Source organism: Bombus bifarius, unplaced genomic scaffold (assembly GCF_011952205.1).
Source record: "Bombus bifarius isolate JDL3187 unplaced genomic scaffold, Bbif_JDL3187 scf7180000007984, whole genome shotgun sequence".
In the NCBI taxonomy this organism is placed as follows: domain Eukaryota; kingdom Metazoa; phylum Arthropoda; class Insecta; order Hymenoptera; family Apidae; genus Bombus; species Bombus bifarius.
The window spans coordinates 2,318,533-2,334,664 of record NW_022884367.1 but is presented as its reverse complement, the minus strand read 5'-3'; the positions used below and the strand labels follow the sequence as shown (position 1 = coordinate 2,334,664).

General features: G+C 32.6%; 1 protein-coding gene across 2 annotated transcripts in view; it reads right to left on the bottom strand.

Annotated features, from left to right (window-relative positions):
- LOC117204820 overlaps positions 1–16,132 on the bottom strand; it is a 210,183-nt gene that overhangs the window by 70,694 nt on the left and 123,357 nt on the right. For both annotated transcript variants that reach the window (XM_033442583.1, XM_033442582.1), the window contains exon 4: positions 6,957–7,090. In XM_033442583.1, the coding sequence (XP_033298474.1) occupies positions 6,957–7,090 (134 nt within the window). The remainder of the gene's footprint in view (positions 1–6,956; positions 7,091–16,132) is intronic.

The window sequence follows — 16,132 nt, the reverse complement described above, 5'->3', positions numbered from 1 at the left end:
CCATCGATATTGATATACGGTACAAAGAAACATCGTTATGAAAAGGTTTAATTTATATTCAAGTATGTATAGAACATAAATAAGCAAGTAGTCATGATACTGAAGAAAGTATCCCAGTACATATACACTACTAAAAGCGCTGTGTGTAATATACAATTCATACGGAATGAGTAGAGGGGTGAAGGTGGAAAGAAGTGGAAATAAAAATTGCGGATGCTCGTGGTCCATCGACTACGTTTGACGACGAGGTGGAAACAGTATTTGCCTTGTGACACATCTCACATTCCTGACAAACATACAAGCATAGCCCCTCGTAACTCGTCGATACGAGACTACGTTATAGGGGTTTTCTCTCTGCTCCGTAACCCCTGAAACCTCCTTCGGCTTCATGTTGTTTTACGATTCTCTAAAAATGCCCGTTTACCGTCGCAACAGGAATGCGTCATTTCGTCATTTTACACGCAAGCAGAACGACAAGAGCGCTATTAGCCTAGCGATAGCTGTCATTTCACGTGGTTCCACTCAATTGTTCACGAGCAACGTTTACTATCCCATAAATATCGTGTACCAAACTGGAACCAGTTATTTTCCTGTTTATACATTGAAAATTGCATATCTTGTTCAATTCGTTCAATTGCACGGTTTGATGATTTATAGAAAGAGAATAGGATTTTGATTAATATTATCCATTTTTATAAGATCTTTGAAATTACTGTGTTATTTATTTTATGTTGAAAACGAAATGATAATGTGATTTAATTGATAAATTAGAAAGGTGTAACTACGATAAGCAATCGAAGATAAATTTTTGTTACTATCTTATTTGGAATCTCAGATTGTAAAGGATCGGTGTATTTAATATTTTAATTATAATGTCACCAATATCTACGACATATTTTAATCGTTGTTCTAAACAATTTCGATATATATCGATTATATACTATATTTCAATATAAAATGAAAATGTAAATAATTAATAAGAAGTAGGAAAACCATTATGTATTACGAGTTTCGCAAATTTACTTTCTATTGCTTTTACGATTCCTATATAAAGCTCTTGTTTTCCTCTTTGATTAATTTATGATTATTGTTGAAACGTTCTTGTCACTGATTTTCAAGTAAACTGCCAGTAATTTGTATGCTGCGAGTCTCATTACCAATCGTAAAATTCTGAAAACGGTAAGTACAACTGAAAGTAATAATTTGTTGTAGCGAGGGAAGTTTCGTCATTAAAAGTTAGTTTCCCAGCGGTTAATCGTAATTTTGTTCAAAAGTAGAAGTAAATAGTGTGCCACGTTTTACAAGCGCTTAAGTGAAACGTAGAATTTTTTGCATTTTATTGCTGCAATATGTACGATAAGTAATATAAACACATAAAAGAAATAGACCAACAAATACAATAATACAAAATATAGACAAAAAAATATAATAAATATAATAGGCAAAGATAATTCAATAAGTAGAATATGTCAAGCATAAATCAGGCAATATGTAAGAAAGTCATTGATGAATAAAAAAATATAAAAATCGACACATACATGAATTCAACGTTGCATAACCCATTACAACAAACAAAAAGAGTAAAAGTATTTATAATATCAAAAGATGATTTACCTTAAAAAAGGATAATTTGATGTCAAAAAAGATCGTAGAAAAATCTATGTGAAACGTATAAAATATTATCGGAGTTTCGAAACATCTAATATCCAATAGTGACTGTCCCTTTCTGAGTTTATCGAAAGATACTATTTTATAAATTAAAAAATATAATTCATTCATCATTCCTTTGTACGGCTTTAAACAACATATTCAAAGTATTCTCCTTAACAAGGACCGATGCAGTACTTTAAAATTGTTTAAAAAGTACAACGTATACGATGCTCGAGAATGCACAATTCAAAGAGGATCTTGTACTTCATTACATACCCTTGAGATCCGCTTACTGTTTGCAATTAACTTAAACTTTACCCTTTGACAATTAATACCTTCTAAGGCGGCTGCTTGTATGCCGTTACTGTTTGAAGGAATGTTTTAAGAAACAGATATTGACTGATATTACGAAACGTGGCAAGAAAGTTTCGAAAATTACTCGTATAAAAATTTTGAAAAATAATGACAAGGTTGTGGATATTTATTCAAAATCATATTTCTCTAAATACAATTAAAGAGATTAAATTTAAACAGAGATTTGTTTCATGTATTAAAGGGATATTCTAGTCTAGAGGCATGAATTTCGGGCGGTTTTTGAAGCTCTGTACAAACGAAACAAAAAATATTTTGACTTTTCCAAGGTTCATGCTATAGCGGCATCTATACTAATTAAGAATCCGTTCGGTTTTTTTATTTCAGATGACCAGAAGGGTTGAAATCATGCACGCCAGGACACCCTTTTTTTGGATCCCCCACTTTGCCAGCTCATAACTTTGTGAATTTTGAGTTTCTTGTTTCGGTTAATTTTTTATGTAATCTTAAAATATCAATAAACAAGTGATAAAAACATGGATAGTAAGAATATTTTTTGTTTCGTTTGTACAGAGCTTCAAAAACCGCCTGAAATTCATGCCTCTAGACTAGAATAGCCCCTTAAATATTTTAACAATTTTTGTACATTGAATATTTTTGAACATTTATTTTATGTATTTTTACATGTTTAAATTTCTTATAAATGCATAAAAATTCGTAGTTCTCTAATGATTTAAGGTTCTGAATGAAAGCAATACACGACACAAAAAATACATATATAGAAGTTCGATCTGATGGTCTGCAATTAATGTCGTATATGTTCTGCGGTGGCATTCAGCAGTTTCTATTGTAAGGAGAAAAAATAGGCCGATCGGATTGCTTGTCCGCGATTCGAATCCAGATCTTTCATTTACCAAGCGCTGCTCTATCAATTGAGCAATCCGGGCCATCAATAGATTATTTTCTCCTTAAGTCTAATAATTTAGCAATGGCAACCGTCATCGATATATAGGGAAGGAAGATTCTAGGTTGTTAATACTTTCTAATTTAATTTACTGCTTAAGAAACGTTTTCGAGAAAGTTACAATTAGCGTTTTACACACATCTTTATTTCTCTTTGATCGTATATTTACTTGTCAGCAAAATAAGATTATAATCAATGTAATGTAATTCCTCATCTAAAACATTCATGTATCATTAATAGTATGATATTAATGACTAATACATAACAAAAGTAAAATAATGCAAAATGTAACGTTAATAAAGTATAAAATCCTAATATCAAATAAATGACACAAAATATTTAAAAAGAGAAAATGGTAGAATTATAAATACGTTTCGTATTTATCTCGTGGCGTTATATATAGGGTTAAATATTATATCTTACGAAATAAAATGCATTACCATAACTGCGAATATTTACATAAATTCATATTTCTATAAGCACAACTAAGAAAAAAACGATGCATAAATAAAAATGTGTTCTCTCAAAATATTGTTATTAAATATAATCTCTCAAAAATTATAACGTGTAATTTTCCTATTATATGTATTGCGTACATTTCATTTTTTTAAGTTAAAATCTGCCCAACAATGAGAACAATCAACAACAAGTAATAGATCAAAGTTGACTGTTCGAAACCGAATGAACACGCTGTTCCGTCAACACTGTAAATATGCAAGCGCACAAATTACATATCTGTTCCGAAGCGGGTGTACTTAGTTTCGACTGGTTTGAACAGTCTACGAAACGTTGTTACCGAAATGACTTATTTCTTGCCGAGGTACGAAATGTTCTCTGGAAATTCGACGGATTCCTCGAAATGGCATTACCAGTAAAAACCAGCAAAACCAATCTTCTCACCTGCCAACCTCGCAATTCCTCATAAGCCAAGGTATCTCGTGTGCACGCGTACTACTAATTTTCTCTCAGTCTCATCGTGTGAAGCACCTAAGGTCGATTTTCTTCATAACCGTACGTTGTTCCGCCGCGACGGCCCTTTTTACAATGGCGCGTGTTCGAGAAAATAACATACTTCCCCTGTCCCGTGTCCTCCCTTTCCCACCGCCATGAAAATCCACCGGTAATGGAATTTGACAAAGGCAGAGGACGACCGTTGCTGGCTTCTGTCGTGTAGCTTACGAAATTATTCGATGTCTAGTTTCTTCCTACAGTGGAAGTCGCCAAAGTATTTGAACACTTACCGTAGGAAACTTTTATATACACTTTGTACATTTTATTATGTGCAATGGCTTTAAAAAACATTTTTATACCGTTGTATTTATTACGGCATTCGTATATTAATTAATTAAATCCAATTATATTAAGTTTCATATAATTTCATACTACTTTCATATGACTACAAAAACTTAATACCTATTATGAAAATTAAATGTGAAACCTAGTAAAACAGAAAGCACTTCATTGGAAAATAATACATTTTGTAATCACTGTAAAACTATTGAAATTTAATTAGTATTATAGCGAGCCACGACTGTCATAATTATATTTGTCAAATTTAAAACTAATCGGGAAATTTGTATTAAAGTTACAAGATATTTACTGCAAATATTCAATGAAAGATAAGTAAAAACTGAAAAATCAACATTCTACGAAATATATACTTGAACTAAGCATCTTGTTGCTTCCATACACGTTTTCAATTTCGTTACAAACTTTATGTAATTATAATAGTCAGGTCTTAGTACGGTGCTAATAAAATGTCAGAATGTTTCGTATAAGACACATGATATATTTATAGTGTCATAAATTAAAAGTGTCTACAAATATTTGAACACTTTCGTGAGACAGTGTAGTCTGGGCCATTCTTCCTTTTTCTTTTTCTCCTTTTTTTCGGCTACAATTTGATGAAAACTCTTTGCAATCAATTAATTCAAAGCAAAAATTGAATTACGCAGCGAGAAAAATGTTGCCAGCGAACTTTCATCTACGTGGAAGTCAGCGTGTATCCGCTGCCACCGTATTGCTCGTAGTCCCCGAGGATGACGACGTAGGATCTCATTATTCGATATGGCTAAATACGTGCATCTAGAAAATGAAATGTTCCTCGCATTTGGATCGTACAGCAGCGGTAGCGATGTATGGCTTAACTAACTTCCACGCGAGCAAAATTTCACGAAAGTTTATTCGCTGTGTTCCGTTAGTATGTAGCTGTACTTTATTAAAACTGTATTTATTGGTCTTGGCCTCTTTTTAACGCATTATGAATTGAAATATAGGATAATGAAGTTCCAATACGGAAGAATGTTTCGTGGAAATTTATTTCTCAGTTTAAGTTGTGGTAGATTAGAGATTTGCTTTGAATTCTTTAGATTCCTCATTCTCTCATGCTGAAGATGGCTATTCACGTTTACTTTAATTTTCTTTTACTAATTACATATTTGCAGTGAATATCGTGTAACTTCTATATACATTTATTAAATTGGATCCTAAATTTTACCAATAGGATAGACGTATGTTCTTATAGTGCTGATAAAATTTCAAAATATATTCCATAACACACACAACATACGTGTATACATATATAAATATTTTTTACGATAAGCTATGAAATATTTTCGTGAGCCTCTGTATATTAAGAACGGTAGATGAAAATTCTCTTTGCAGGTAATCATTCAAAGGAGATTGAATTTAAAAATTACGAGAAACAAATCTTTGGCGGTCGTAGGCACTGAGACTAATGTACACAGAGTACGCCCCGGAAGATCTTTCAAGGGGAAAAGTTCTCTTCTTCTTTGCTTAACCTCTTTAACTTTTATAGACCAGCCTCTCAAACTTTCATACTACGATAACTTCTACGTTTCCCTCCTATATCACGCAATTATTTTAGTTGTGTATACGTATACACACAGAAAAGTATCCAACGTCAGCATTGAAAATTATTTTCGATGACACGGAAAAGCGTTTAAGGAAAAAGTTCTTCGGCAAGGGGGAAGGCGGACAGCGCGGGAAGGCTTTACTTCGTGAAATTTCGAGATCGCTTCAGGATGTACCGTATCGCACAGGATCTGTACAGGATCTGCCCGTATCGATTTCTATGGATACTTCAACGCTACAATCTCGAATATAGAATAGATTCGATAATACATGTTAATGGAATTTTCACATCTCGAATAGTGTATTAGTAATGTAACGAATAGTTATTAGTGATTTATAGAAAATGAGAAGTTGACAGTATATCCAAAAATTTGGAAAGAAAAACAGAAATATCGTAGAATTTTATTAGAATTTTAATAGAATTACAGATATTGTAGATTTTATTATCTACAGATTAATATCATTGAAATAAAACAATCTTTGGAGCTTTTATATATGTTTCATATATAAGTTCTTTTTGATAAATCATTCCAATATATTTTTTCTTTTTGTGAAGGTTCTAGTTTCAATAAATAAATGACTACGTTTCAAGGGAAATTTCATCACAGAATTTAAATAAGAAAGTTCAAAAAAAATCTTTTAACGATAGAAAAACACAATCAGGTTGAGAAAGTCTCAAGGAATGTAAGCTTAACTTTCTTACGATTTATTTACGATCTCCATAAAAGTTATTATAGAATACGAGTAAATCATGAGAGAAACGGAAAATCTGTTTCATTGCATCAAACGGTCTATCGGCGTTAATTTATGACATAAAAAACAAATTGGAAACGAAATAATTAAGTTTACAGAATTAAATGGAACGTGATTAACAGCTCAACAAGCTTTGGACTAAATAAAAATAAGGGATTTATACTGCAGATTTCTAATGAACGAATAAAGAACAAATAGAAAATTTGACTTGAATTCATCAGCGTATTTCGAATCAACGTATCCATCATCCAAACAATCAACAACCATACATACGAATGAACATTCGAATCAATAACGTTAGACACTCTGCAGGTTGTGTAGAAACGCTCCTAAACCATTAATTTCACGGGTTTCCCTTAACTGCGGATTCGATAATGACGCGTGGATTATAGGTATCACTTACCGCCACGTTGTTCAGAGTGAATGAGAGATGAGCCGGTGGTTTGGAGGGTGGTAAGCTACAATTTGCCCTCAAAGTGTCTCCGGCATCGTAACGTTCGCGTTCCGATACGATAATGGGCGTGCCTTCGGGTAGAACTGAAACATAATAATTCCATGAGTGTATCTCTTCTACTCATCGTCGACAGGTCGGTTATTCGTGCCTCGTTCAAACGATACAAACGACATTATACCGCCATTTTGCTACCTAGCCGAGCAACATATCCAATATTCAAGCGGCTATGAGGAACAGATTAGGTAGTTAGTTTTATGATATTTCCCGTCGACGTAACTGCATGCGAAAGAAGAAAACCGAAGGATGAAATAGAAGCTTGATTAATTATCTCTGTTCAATTTTTGAAGATAATTTTTGTACAATAATTATGAAGGGATTAAAAATGCATTCATAATACGAACATACTGATTAAGATATAAAATATATACAAAGAAAGTTGTTGTTATTTCTATACTCAGAGGTAAGATCAGAATAGTTATTATTTTATTGAATGGATAAATCTATCACACCGTTCTGAGCCAAAAAAGTCTTTATTGCACGCGCTTACAAAAACTCGGGATAAAAACAAAAAGGCATCTTAAGCCTATCGATTAAATATATCGATTGTAACTAGGATCATCCTCTAGTTACTATTTCTTATAACTAACGTATCTGCATATGGATGGCGAGCACGAACTCACGTTGTCATTTTCAACAGAAGCTGATATACGCATATATGCAATCAGAAAAAGCAAACTTCAATCCATATATTTCACAAACAATCATTCAAATTTCTAGAACCTGCACTGTGAATTTCTAAAATACCTATGACATATGTATAACGAATGATCCGAGTGATCAGTTCGACCATTCTAATAGCTCTATTGTTAAATTCTTCACGGACGTTCATATATTCTATAAAAAAAATAATCCATATTTAAAAAGATTAATATCGCAGTAGTTCGAAGTACAATCAAATCATCCTAATCATAATATTTTAGACGATTATGAAATTACAGCCGGGAATCAGTGCAACTATTTTCCTTCTAACGGCGATGGAATATATTATGTATTATACATCTGGGTAGTAGCAATGCCGGTGGATACGGGTCGAATTAATCTTGTTCACAGCCATTTCGTTGATTTAATTCTGTAACAAGGCGTTCCACTGCGGGTTAAACGAATCGTGTTGTAACAATCTGCATTTCGCCACTACCGGGAAGATTTTCTAGAACGAAAAAGAAGAGCGCACTGAGAGAATCTCGAATCGATTGATTTGAAATAAACGAGACCTTTCGTAGTTCAACCGCACGCATTCGACTTTCCATTAAGTATATTGGATTTTCGAACGCTGTCGACAAATCTTTCGAGACAATCCGAATAATGGTATAAAGTAGGTCGTGGTATTGTTACAAAATATTAACGATATAAGTTTCATTCGTGTTGGAAGAATAACAAGAACGGCTCGAGGAAATCGTGGCTCCTGACGACATATGTACAGTATCGTACATACAGGGTGCCCCAAGTTCTTGTCAGAATGAAACTATCGCACGTAGACTACAGGAAAAGACACGGTAAATATAATACTTGCTGATTTTTAATTTTAATATCACTTTATGATTAAAATGGAATCTTTCCACATAAAGGAGCTAAAAGTAAGAAAGAACTTGTTACGGAATTAATGCTTCGTTTTATGGAAAAATTGCGGGACACCCTATGTACTGGCTCTATTGTGACGATAAACTTAGAAGTTGAATGGTTGAGATGCAACTGTGAATTATTTCATTTGAAATTTTAAATGAGAGTATTTCATAACATCGTGAATAATTGCGCAGATACAATACGTATTATATTTTTATGTCATCGTTTCGTACATTTTTGCGGATTGGAACAGGTAACTATCGCTTGGAACGAATGTCCGTAACATGTTACATCGAAATCACATTGAATAAAACATTCAACATTGATCAATGGAAATACGTTGCTAAACAACGTTAACAACTTCGGTTTGTGACAATATTCGGTACAAAACCGTGTTTTCGAAGCACCGCCTTAATTGAAAGCTTCTGCAAATTTTACGTCAAAAACGTATGTACAATAGCATCATGTTAGTTGAGAGTCATCTGCATGTGCTCGTTTCAAAAATATGAAATTTGCGTTGAAATTTTTTAACTAATTAAGGAGCGAAAGACAATAAGGTAGAAAAAATATTTTTGATATTTTAGACGAGTATTTAGGTATGTAGACAGGAGGTTATAAATGTAGTAATATATAGCACACAATCTTTGAGATTTTACTATAACTATTACATTGAAGCATTACGAAAAGAAGTAAGTAGCGCATTCCAATATTATTATTACACTCTCTTAACAAATTTATATGACGTATAAAATAAAATTAGAAAAACGCGTGCAATACCTAAATTACCAAACTTTTGAAAATAACATAACTTGAAATACCTCAAATCTCATAATAATAATAATAACGTTATAGCACCATTGGGTTTATAATTACATATTGCAAGTTCCAATATTAACCAAATAATTATTTATTACAATTATACCATTAAGATTGTTGTATATTACATACGACCCAACTCTCGTCAAATGTTAGCATAACAAGAGTCACCACAAGAGAATAGGAATTGTTCCAAAATTAATTGGAGGATACAAAATGGTAGAACGTTAGTAGCACTCGTTTTACCGAGCACTAATTGGTGTCTCGTGATACACACGCCACTTCAACGAGCTAACGAGTAGGGAGTTTAGACCGGCTATTATCGCATTTAATTTTACAATCGAGCGAATCCACAACGCACGAAGATCGTTGTTGTACCCCGCCACCTCTCTCACTTATCTAGAACCCGAACGACAGCTGAAACTAGAACCGATTACCGCGAACTGAAGCGAGGGAAATAACCATTTACCCTCTCACCTTGTCGGTGATAAACCGGTGATTCGCAAAACTATAGAACGACTAATCGAATTTCAGTTATGTTATCGTCTATGACTGCTGTTCTAACCTGATTGCTCTTACAGCCGCTACCAATCTACGCCCGTTTTGTATAGCAACTGCAAATATGATTTCACATTTTCAAATATAAACAAATTTCACGGAAGGATTCGTAGAAAATTGGAGAGGGAGAAACAAGATGGATCTGTTTCAACTGAGAAAACTTTGCATACATTGGTTTAACATTTACCTATGTTTTAATATCCTAATTATAGGTTTCAACATACCTGACAATCAGATTTGCCACGTAATTTTACGATACGCGTGTGATATCGTACCAACCGAACGCAAATTGCAAATTATGAAATTTTCTGGCATGAGTTGTATAATAGCTTGGATAAAGTGTATATTCAAAAATATAAATTTGAATTTTGTATGAAAATTATGTGTTAATTTGTGGTATGTAATATATGTATAAATATGTAAATCCTAAACTGTGACTACTCGTCTCTGACAGAAGTTTGAATTTTTATCTTAACTGAAATGTAGTAAAGAATTTTCAGAATCCCAACGATTGAGCTTTTTCAATTGCAAAGAGCCATAACGAACAAATACATGCTGAAACAATTTAATGAACAAAATTACTAATCTAAGAGATTAAATGGCTCTAGTAATGGTAAAAATATGGACGTCAAAGATTAAGTATGAGAATAAAACGTAATGAAGATTTCTTTTATGTATGTGCGACTATAGCGTAATGAAAAAGCAGTTGGTTTTGGGATTACTGTACACAACAATTTAATTGATAATTGAATATATGATTGCAAGTCTTGTTACGAAATTCAACATCGATTATCTCGCATTCCTAATAACAATCTTTTAAAGAAAGTAAAGTAACTTATGTCTCCCTTTAAGTTCTTTGGTTAAAACAGTAAATCCTCTAAAATTACCTAATCAGTATATATATTCTTGTCAAGTATTATAATTGACGCCTGGAGTAAAATGCAGCGTCTCCATTTCCATGAATTCTAAGTATAATCGTTAGTCCCTATTTACGGAGAGAATTATGTTCTCGAATTGACAATGTCCAATTACGCTGTTTAAGCTAATGGAAGGGAGCATCATGGTATTGACCAATTCTCACTGAAACAGATGAACTTGCGGAACCAGTATTAGTACGCGCGTTTCAGCAAGCAAATCGATTTCCATTGATTTACAGTCGATTTGTATTTATTTATCGCTACATTCATTTCGAATCTTTTCGATTGCCTCGCGTTTGAAACGAGACTACCTTAAAACATTGTGTTATTAAGTTAGTGTACTGCAGCAATACATAATTAACAATGAAATATAATAATATAAGCAGTAAACTTGACATGTAGTTTTAGGGTTATAGAAATCTTGACAGATAAAATCATGCTAAATATAGAGCTATATAATGATAGGTATTATAATAAAATTTATTATATAGTATATGAAACAATAAAGGTATAACAAGTCAAATAATATTATGATGCAAAATCTAGACATAATTAATAGATGTTAAATACTAATTAGAATAAAATACCTAAAAGCCAATTATTTCTATATATATTCATTTACGTCCGTCGTTAATTGAAATTAGAATTCTGTACAGTTCTTTTTCATAACTTTCTACATTTAGAATTTTTTTCATCAATGCGAATTAATTTTTTGACATGGAACCGATCGACATATAGCAATACGTTGATCAAAGGAATATATAAACGGTTGAATGCGGTTGATTTTAATTCCAATTTTCAGGGAGATGTGGAAATTAATATCAAAAGTCAATTCTCATTGACGCAGGGATGAAACAGCGTATTATGATTTAAGCTGCAATCTGGTTTTTCAATCTTCGATATTTACGATGAGATGAATGGAATTCAGATAGTACTAATCGATATAAAAGTCATTCTCATCGACGTTCCACGGAATCCAGAAGAAAGTACAATTTTTCTTCGACTACGTGAAAACTGCAGCAGGCCCAGATTCGTTTACTTTAAGAACATCCCACGGTATTATCGTAAAATATGAAATTCATATCCGTACCAGCGCAAAGTCTACCTCGTCTAGCGCGAAAAATTTCTATCCTTAGACTCAAGTGCTGCTAATAAAGAACCCGTCCTATGGATATTATTCTCCCGTCGACGATAACGTTTTTCACCAAAAACCTGAAATGTCGTGTCTTACACGCTCAACTGTGAGATGACATTAACGATTATTAAACCACGAATATTTATGTAATTTTTATAATTATTCATATTTTTCTGAATATGATTTCAGCTAGGTAGATATTTTTTTGTATTTATCGCAGTGTGTCAGGTTCGCGTAAGACACGGGTGGGGGTCGAGTAAAATCTTATCAAGTTACATGTGTCCTTTATTAGACATTTATAAAATAATCAAAGTCTTTTAAACTTTTTTTTTTAAAGTCAAATATTTGAAAACAGATGGTGCGGATACCAAATATTATAAAGACTACTACGTTACTTTGAATATTTTATATGTTTTTACATCTAAAATTTACATCAGAAATGGACGAAATTATGAATTAAATCTAAAATTTTTTCTTTACTTTTGAAGAAAATTGATGTAATACTAAAATACTTTTCTAACTTTAAACCACTTTGACAGATATAATATTGACATTTTTTTACTTACATAAATGTTAACTAGTAAAATGATATATCCATTACTAATAACGTTAATCATGTATATGTATTTTCATTTTGAATTTGTTGACTGTGCTTTAAGTATCATTGTGTACAACTAACCTAGCACAGTCAAAGGCATATGTAACCAATATAGTCTAATCTTCCTTAACCAACCCAAAACCTAATCCAGTCTAATATGCTTAACATGTCTGATTAGAACATAATCTACCTAACCCTGGTCTCTATTACTAAGACAGTTAAGTGTACTATCATAAGTAAGTTTTCAGCAGACGTTGTTGTTACAACATTGAAAACTAATAAGGACGTTAATATTAAGTCCTCGCATTGGAGTCTTAAAACAATAGTAAATATGTTATATAAATTTATTTCGAAATTTATTCTAAATAAATAAGATTACTGGAAATATATTCTTATGGTAGTTTCACGATCGCGGAATTCATAAGGTTATACTACTTGTAAGTCAGTACTACTGTACGTTGTACAATATTTTTCGCTGTTGGAGTCACATAAATTATAATTTTGCAGGTTACGGCGGTAATATATGGGGTGGTACAAGTGATCTGACACTGTAACAGATGAAAAGAATGTAATTTTGTTTATTAAAACATAGAATGGAACGTATAGAAAACATTTTCTTTTAGAAAATTTGTAAAAGGTTTTATAAGAAATTTACTTCGCTGTAAATAAAATGTATACAAGACAATTTATCCAAAACGATTATTATTCTATTACAAGTGTCTTAATCTATCAGTTCTTACAATTTCAATAAGATTGTTCTCTTATTTTTATGCGCAGATTATGCCTTTCCAATTTGATAAGAAATATTGATCACTCTCTGTAAATCGTAATACCATAATAAGACTTTGATTTTAATAAAAAAACATTTGTAACCTGACTTCGTAAAATTTTATTTCATCCTCGTGCACTTCTTATGCTGATTTGAAAGTTGGAATAAATGTAAAACAGTGATATGCCGTACAAATTGTTTTATTAGTTGCGAACGATCGTATTCCTAAATATACAGAAACTTCATTGTTTCTCCACGACAAAAGAATTCGTAGATTCAACAATTTACATTTTTTACTTCGCTTTTTACTATCGTATCAATTTATCACCAAATGAGAAGTAAATTGAGAATAAAACTAGGAAACCGAGTTTTATTAGTACTGTATAATTTTATGACTGAGTATACGGAAATTTCATTCTCTCACATTCGACGAAAGAGTTTACGACGAAAAAGTAAAATTAATTGTTTACCCGTTCATCCCATTGATTTTTTTTATCACCAACTGTATCAATTTAACATCAAATGAGGATTCAATGGGGGAAAAATTAGAAAACGGAGCGATTGAAATTTTTGCAGGTATTTTTGTTCCCGAACAACGTATGAACATTCTAGCTATTCTGCTTTCTTTCGAAATTGTGCACATACGTATACGTGCAGGCATGCGTGTGTCAACGAAATACGTGCGGATTTATACAGGGTCGTTTCGTTTCGTAACGCAACCGAATTTCGCGTACACATCGCGACATTATCGCTTAGTCGACAGGATCGGGGGATGGGGGTTGCGCGCTGCAGCTAATTTGTGTCGCCGAAAGTGTTTTATACGGACGAATTCGTCCATGGCCCATGGAATATTGCTCGATACAAACGATCCATGAATCCCGCGGATTTGAATGGGCCACGGTTCGCCGGGATTTCGACAGGCATCGCGTATCATTCGATCATCAATCTTGTTGCTCGCTTATCGCTAGCCGATTTCAAAATTGCTCTCGCTCTTTACGTTCTGCGTATGTATGTTGGTCAACAACTGTTTAATCTACACCGGGTGTAATGGTAAATGACATAAACTATGAACGTACCAATCGAGAAAGCTGTAAACGTCTTTTTATACAATAATTATGCAAAGAGGAAAGTTTTAATATAAATACATGGTGTGCGTTGTCACAAATATGTCACAAATATAGGTTTCTTCGAAATAAATGATCAATCAGTTTGGTAAAGAATCGAACAATTGAACACCGTAACAAACAATTTAATAACATAGAACTGATTATTGAATTTCAAAATAGCTTATCGTGTTTTCGTACGATGATGTATTTATTATTTGATTATTCCTAAGCGTAAAAAAGTCGATTAATATTCTATACAACAAGAAGAGTATATTAATATAGTCAAGTGCGTTATTATATAGTGAAAAATATGATTATATACCTATACGTATCAGTATAGCCTGAACAAATCAGAATAATGGTAACAGAAACGTAGTTGAACTTTGATACGTTCATTGCCGAGTAAATGTCGTATTTTAATCACGGTGTCCATTTAATTGTAGCGTCATTTCTGTTGATGTTTCGATGGAACAGAAAAAATAACAGGAAGGGGAAAGAAAAAGTGAGAGAACGAGATATTTCTCGCCGATGAAACAACTCTCTGTCATCAATTACGTGGATACAGTTAATTCATTACGAAGCTGTCGACTGAATTCGTTTTTTGTCTCGTCAGAGTGTGAACTTGTAATTGCGTGCCTGGCTGTACGATGCGGCGACTTGGAATTGCATTAACTAATTTTCCCCCGTTTTTTTTTTTTACCTCCTACCTGAAATGTCGTAACGTATTTATCGACCGGTTAAACGTAACGACCGATCAACGAAATCGCTCGAAAATTGGTTTTTAAACCTTCCACCTCGCTCGCACACTGTCAACGAATCAAATAGAACCCAAGTGATTGCACAGTTGACTGAATACAAAGAGACTATAACATTATTGTATCAAAAAATTGAACGGACGTCTTGTTTGAACAGGCACCTTGTTCAGACGGTTTTAAATTGCTCTATATTGCATTATCCACCTTGTTATATTATTATGTCACTGTATAATTTATAGAATAATGAAAATTTTCCAAAGAGTACACTTTACTTGAAGAATATTTTTAAATTTCCCGATAGAAAGACGAATGAAGTTTTTTCAAATCCTTTATGTTGTATGTATCCATGTTGATTTAAGATGCAACGTTCGAAGTACTATTTGCGGTACTTTTAAAGTTGGATATTTAATAAAATTGGATGAACCTGAACTCCACGAAACAAAATTCATTTTAGAAAATATGTGCGAAGTAGGTAAAACAATTAGGGTAAGTTTGTTGAATTAAATAATTTACAATACTTATATTATTTTAGAATTAATTGGAGTTGAGTTAAATTTATGTATCCTTCTACCTATTTTTAATTTGTTGCTTATTGTACAAAAGAATCTTAAATACTTTATTATTGTTCTTCGTTTTTTAATTGCTTTAATTAAGAATATATTACACGACATTGTGTGGCTTTCTATGTAAAACATATCTCATCTTGTTTAAAAAAAAATATGTGCCGTCATCGCAAAGGGGATAAGTGCAAAGATTGTAAGATTACAGTAAAAATTTAATTTAAAGTTAAAATACATTGTTAAATTAAATAATAGTGAAGTGAAAAGAAAATGTTCTCTTTGTAAAACGGA